The sequence below is a fragment of the Hyperoodon ampullatus genome, assembly GCF_949752795.1.
Source record: "Hyperoodon ampullatus genome assembly, chromosome: X".
Classification (NCBI taxonomy): Eukaryota; Metazoa; Chordata; class Mammalia; order Artiodactyla; family Ziphiidae; genus Hyperoodon; species Hyperoodon ampullatus.
In genome coordinates this window covers 59,371,065-59,377,550 of record NC_136913.1, presented here as the reverse complement: position 1 = coordinate 59,377,550, position 6,486 = coordinate 59,371,065, and the positions used below count along the sequence as shown (strand labels likewise).

General features: G+C 46.9%; 1 protein-coding gene across 1 annotated transcript; it reads right to left on the bottom strand.

Annotated features, from left to right (window-relative positions):
• Positions 1-561: 561 nt before the first annotated feature.
• Positions 562-1,434, bottom strand: LOC307069684 (OTU domain-containing protein 6A-like; the record flags this gene model as incomplete). Its single annotated transcript, XM_079728037.1, has 1 exon — positions 562-1,434. The coding sequence occupies one exon, from the start codon at positions 1,432-1,434 to the stop codon at positions 562-564; it is 873 nt and encodes a 290-aa protein (XP_079584163.1).
• Between the last annotated feature and the right edge of the window lie 5,052 nt (positions 1,435-6,486).

The window sequence follows — 6,486 nt, the reverse complement described above, 5'->3', positions numbered from 1 at the left end:
AGCAAGCCTTATCTAGCCTATCAGTTTAGGTAAATCTACTTTCTACATTTAACGCTTACATTTAACTTCTAAAGTTAACAAACGTTATTTAGAATTCCGAAAACATCTAAACAACTGTACTTAATTTGCAACCATACAAGGTTTTATGAAAAAACAAAACAAAATACTAGGGCTTCCCTGGTGGCTCAGTGGTTAAGAATCCTGGGGACACGGGTTCGAGCCCCGGTCGGGGAAGACCCCACCCCACATGCCGCGGAGCAAGAAAGGTGGGAACTTGGCATAGTCACTCCAATAGGGTAGGACGGTGCAGATGTCTTCCTGGTCACCGGCCTCCGGTCCCCCTAACCCCGTGAAAGAAGCAACCCAGGGACGGTCGAGGAGGATAGAAGAGCGAGGGAGGAAGGAGGGGGGGCGGGGGTGGAGAGAGGGGGTGAACTCTGAGTAAAATGAATCAACAAAACCCTGAGAAAACCGAAGGAAAAAAGCGGAGCCTGCTGAGGAGACGCGGCGGCGGCAGCTTCGGCTCCAACGGCAGCCGCCACGGTGATGGCGGCAGCGGGCCTACAAGAGACGGCAGGCGGGGCACCTGACGGAGCCGGCGTCGAGCGGCTTCACCGAGTTGTAGTGCTCCCCGTACATGGAGTAGCTCCTGTAGACCAGGGTGAGCGGCTTCTTGGTGTACTCCTCTCCGAAGACGACGGCGGGCGAGTTGGCCTGGATCACCTCGATGGGGGTCTGCAGGACGTGCGACAGGGCCCTCAGCTCGAGCTGGCCTCCACACGACGCGCTGAACACGATGTCGTCGCAGTAGCTCAAGAAGTCGTCGCGGCTGCAGGCGTCGCCCGTTACGGGGTCGCTGCAGAAGGGCAGGAAGTCCTCGACATGCTTCCACATGTACTCGGCGGTGCGCCTCCACAGGCTCTCCACGGTCACGGAGGACACCAGCTGGTCTTGGATGGCGCGGTACATGCAGTGGCCGCCGGCCGGGATATCCTTCATCTCCAGATTCCTGGCCCACAGGATGGCGTCGAGCTTCATTTCCTCGTCATGGCGGAAGCTGGCCAGATGCTCCATCTCAGCCTTGGCCATCCTCTCCTGCCTTTCTCTCTCGAGGGCCACCTTTCTTTCGCGCCTTCTCCGTGCCCTCGAGAGGTGAGGAGCCTTGTCCTCGAGATCCAGCTTGCCCAGATCTTCAGTGACTGAATCGACGTTGCTGTTATCAGGGAAACTCTCCTGGAACTTCTGCAGCTCCTGCTGGTGCTTCTGCTCCATCTCGGCCTCGAGGCGGGCCATATCGAGGAGCAACTGCTTTCTTCTCTTCTCGTCGCTCTTGGGGACCGAGCTCTTCATGCTCTGAATGTGGGCCTGCAGCTCTGCCTTCTCGCGCTTGTGGCGTCGTAACATCCGCTGATGCTCACTCTGTGAATCTCCCATGATGTTTAAGGGCAGGCGAGAATCGAAGTTTGGTGGCTGAAGTACCGCTACAGTTCGCGTCAACAGTCTAACCACCCAACTGGCTAGAGCTCCTCAGCCTCCCGTGGCGGCTGTACTCTCTTCCCCTCACCCGCGGTTGCCCTCACTCTATTAACGGCCCTCTCTGCCATTGGCCACTGTCTCTCCACGGCTACGCCTCCTAAACACTCCTGGCACTAGGATTGGCTGTTGGGAGACACTACATATGCCCCCATCAGACCCCGTAGCAAGGGGTGCTTCCGGTTTTAGCGGGGTTCCTGTCCCGGATGTAAAATCCCGCCTTTGTGCATTACGTGCAGCAACTGAGCTTGTGGAGATTTTCGTGGGCTCTGAACTGCGTACTTCACTTCCTAGCCTGAACACAGTGCAGACACTGGTCGTGCTTGAGAATCACGTGACAAATACTGTTACACCAGATGAATGTGCTCTGACACCGGACTTCCCATTGCTCCCAGTGTTCAGGAGGCAATGTGGCTCTCTCCAGTTCTTTAGTTGCCTTGACTGATGAACCCTTAATTTTGTGTATCAGAACAAGATATTTCCTTATGTTCCTGGGAACACAGAATCCTTTCAGTTTAGGCCTCAAATCCACCCTGTCCCATCTCAGTGTGAGAAAGCAACAACCTTAAAGTTCACTACAGCTGAGCAGACTTCGTCTTGTGCCAACAGAATGCACCTACCCTAAACTCCCCTTCTCCTGGGTTCCCAGCTTCCAAAATGGGCTCCCATGAAGCATGACAGTTGGCCTTCATCAAGCCACTTCCTTCTGATTATTTTGAATCTCTAAAAGTTCTAAAAAATAAAATAAAATCCCTAAGCTCTTTCAAACATGCTCTCATCCTGCCCCACTCTGCTCATCTGTATCTTGAATTCCCAAACAGGAAGGCTGTTATGACAACCTCCTCCCTGTTACAAATGAGGAAAGTGGACATTGGTCCAAGTTTTTACATATATCAAAACTTCAGTCGTTTTTATTGCTAACTAGGATTCCATGATATGGATGTACTGTAGTTCACTTAACCATTCACCTGTTGAAGGACATCCGGGCTGTTTCCAGTTTGGGGTTGTTACAACCCCTGCTATAAACATCCATATACAGGTTTTTTGTGTGAGCACAAGGCTTCATTTCTCTGGGAAAAAAATGCCCAGGAGTGCAATTTCTGGGTCATATTATAAGTGTATGTTTAGTTTGTGAAGAAGCTATTTTCCAGAGTGGTTGTACCATTGTGCGTTCTCACCAGCAGTGTATGCGGAATCAGGTTTCTCTGCATCCTCACCAGCATTTGGTGGTGTCATAATTTTTTATTTTTAGTCATTCTGATAGATGTGTAGTGGTCTCATTTTACAAATTACTTTGCAGCTTCGTTTTTCTAATGAGTACTTAAAATATGAAGCTACTTTGAGGAAAACACTGAATTAAAAAATTTTTTAACTTGCATTATTCATTATAATGATTTTCTGTGTTTCAAGAAAGCTTTTAACTTTTAATCATGCTAGCTATTGTGTATGGAGGTAGCACTACAATACTGAAATTTTTAAAATTTAACATTTAGAGCAAGCCTGTTAGGGAAATTTTTATTCACTGGAAAAAAGTCATGGCTAATTGTTTTTTCATTAAAAAAAGAAAAGCATTTGCAATTTTAAATGATGTTTTTCTTAATTAAAAAAGGTCTTTTGTTTGCAGAAAAAAATACTACAAAATGATTTTAATGAGTCTCACAGTATCTAGGAATCTTTACACTGATTGATTTTTATTGAAATACAATATAAAATAAAACTGTAATATATGCTCACTGTCAATAATCTGGAGAAATTAAATTCCATAATTCTCCTGGGAGAAAACCCCTGTTAACATTTTTTTTTTTTTTTTTTTGCGGTACACGGGCCTCTCCCCGCTGTGGCCTCTCCCGTTGCGGAGCACAGGCTCTGGACGCGCAGGCTCAGCGGCCATGGCTCGCGGGCCCAGCCGCTCCGCGGCATGTGGGATCTTCTCGGACCGGGGCACGAACCCGTGTCCCCTGCATCGGCAGGCAGACTCTCAACCACTGCGCCACCGGGGAAGCCCTCTGTTAACATTTTGTGTTTATTCTTGCCATGCCTATTCTACTCAAATAGAACTGTTAAACAAAGAAACAACAGGCCCAAAATGAAGTCACGTGTGCTATGCCCCACATCAGTAAACCAAGACTTAATACGTAACCAAATTGCAGTTTTAGCCCATCCCATGAAAGTGACTTTAACCAGTCAGTCTGGAATTTCCTGGCCAGCACTAGTGAGGTAGTCTGCCACATAGACCCCTGCCTTCCCCAAAAGGAAGGTGACCTTTGTCTGAAATAACCCCTTATTTTGTTGATGACTTCTTTGTCCCACCCCTTCTCTGCCTTTCAAAACCTTCCATTTTGTACAGTTCCTTGGAGCTGCTCTCTGCTTGCTAGATGGGATGCTGTCCGATTTGTGAATTGCTGAATAAAGCCAATTGATCTTCAAATTCACTCAGGTGAATTTTGTTCGTTAACAGAACTCTAAGCGGTGCTCCCTGCCATCCTGTCTGCCTATCGCCCTCCCCACCTTGGCCTCTGGGGACCTCCCTTCTCTCTTCAAAGGTCAGTGAGGGAAATACATCAAGGCTAAAAATTTGACCTGGCTCAAAGTAAAAAGTCAAAACAACAAACAACAAAGCAAAACAGAAAGTTCTTAAATTTCAAAGTTTCTGCGGCAATTTCTTTGTGTCACCAAGGTTTAGTGGTTCTGCTTTTAGACAAGGCATTGTAGTGGGCCTCAGGTCTCTGCATCAGTAGAAGCAGAAGAAAGAAACAGAAACTGCTTTGCAAATGATGCAAAACTCAAAATCCATTGTGGGTCCGATTTCAGGAAACAATTATACTGCTTTTAATGGAATTAATGATCCCCTCATCTTAGCAATGAAGGAAGGAAGGGCCAGAGAGGGGGAGTGTTGGGCTGATGGTCACACTGCAGAATTCCACGGCTGACTCGTCTGTGTCACTTTTCCCACCGCACTGTGCTGCTGCCACACGCAGCCTTGACATGACTCTTGGCTGTAAGTCAGGCAGAACAGTCCCAACATAGTTTCTGGGGCCATCGGGAGGAATCCCTCATGAAACGGTTGTAAATTCATCTATGAGATTCAAAGAGGCCTTGTACATGCCCTCTGACAATGCCCATGTGTGAGCGAGAGACTCTTCATGAGCTCTGCAAGCCTGAAATCGCCTTGTAAAGGTGGAGGGCAGGCCTGGAGAGGAGAAATTCCTGCGCTGGAACACACGTGCATCTGCCCCTAGGGCCTGCCTCCTCCTTGGCCAAAGCAAAGAGCCTGTTCAAGCAAACTCAAGTGGATTTAAAGAAACACACTTATTTTTCCCTGAAAAAGTAATGTGTTCGGGCTTCCCTGGTGGTGCACTGGTTAAGAATCCACCTGCCAATGCAGTGGACACAGGTTCAAGCCCTGGTCCAGGAAGATCCCACATGCCTCGGAGCAACTAAGCCCGTGTGCCACAACTACTGAAGCTCGCGTGCCTAGAGCCCGTGCTCCACAACAAGAGAAGCCACCGCAATGAGAAGCCCGCACACTGCAACAAAGAGTAGCCCCCGCTCAGGGCAATTAGAGAAAGCCTCGTGCAGCAACAAAGACCCTACAAAGCCAAAAACAAATAAAAGAAAGTAAAAATCTCATAATCTCACAATTCAGACTTCACAATTCACTGCTGACATTTGGCTTGTAGCTTTTTAGTGTTTCATTTATATATGCATGTATCTGTATGTATATAACTGTATAAATGGATATGTATACATATGTATATATAATATGATTTTTATTATAGTAAAATAAATACAATTTACCATTTTAACCAAAAGATGTGGAATTTAGACTTTACTGTCTCTGAGGATTATTTGCTTTCCTTGAAAGCAGTGGGATGTGTGTATGACAAAGAGACAGGCTGTGAACTGTGGTCAAATAGTTACCTACTAGAGAACTACAGGAGGAAGGATGTAGAGCCCTCCCTGCATTGTCCTGCTGAAGCTCCTGTCTTATTATTATCAACTGAAAAAATCTGAGCTTCGTGACTACTGATGGCTGACACACTCTTGTCTTGCTACTGCTTTTATTTATTTATTTATTTGGCTATGCCATGTGGCTTGTGGGATCTTAGTTCCCTGACCAGGGATTGAACTCGGGCCCTTGGCAGTGAAAGCGTGGAGTCCTGACCACTGGACGACCCGGGAAATCCTGAACTGCTTTTATTCTTAAAATTTGATTATATAGTTAAAATTTTAAACTCTATTTCTATTTTGAATCATCAGTGCTTTTACACCCTATTCTCAGCTGCTGAGTTGGACTCCTTGAGTTTCTTGTGTATCCTTTCTAAGATAGTCTGTGCTCACTCACATGCTCCTTTCAGTTTGGCTCAGAGGTACAAAAAGCTTTAGTGTACAAAGGTTGTATACGTGAAACTGGGGACACTCTACTTGATTGGTAACTGAAGGGATTTTTAAGGGCCTATCTCAGTGGACCTTTTCCTGAGTTACTCCAGCCAGAAACCAGGGAATCACCTCTGATCCTGTCTTTGTCTTTACCCGCCACATAAAACAAATGTTAATTCTACTCCCAGTGTCCATCACTTTGGTCCCCTGTTCTCTCCCTGCTGCCACAGCCCCAGGCCAGGTCAGCCTCGTCTGTCATGGATGAAAAGACAGCCTCTCAAATCAGCTTCTTGCCTCCAATCTCTCTCCTTGCAATCCATTCTTTCCCCTAAGATTCCTTATGTCTAAAGCATAGCTCTGATGTCTCATTCCTTCTGAAAAACAAACTTTTAACGGATTCTATTGCCTCTAGAGTACAGAAGACTTTTTTCCACAAAGGATGGAGCAAGTGGCAGAAATAGTCTCTCTTCTCCGATGTGGCTGGTCACTGAATCTGGGCCCTACGGGAAGGCAGCTCATGATCACAAACTCATGACTGGGATCAGAACCCGGTTACTCCCAGGACCCCTCAGG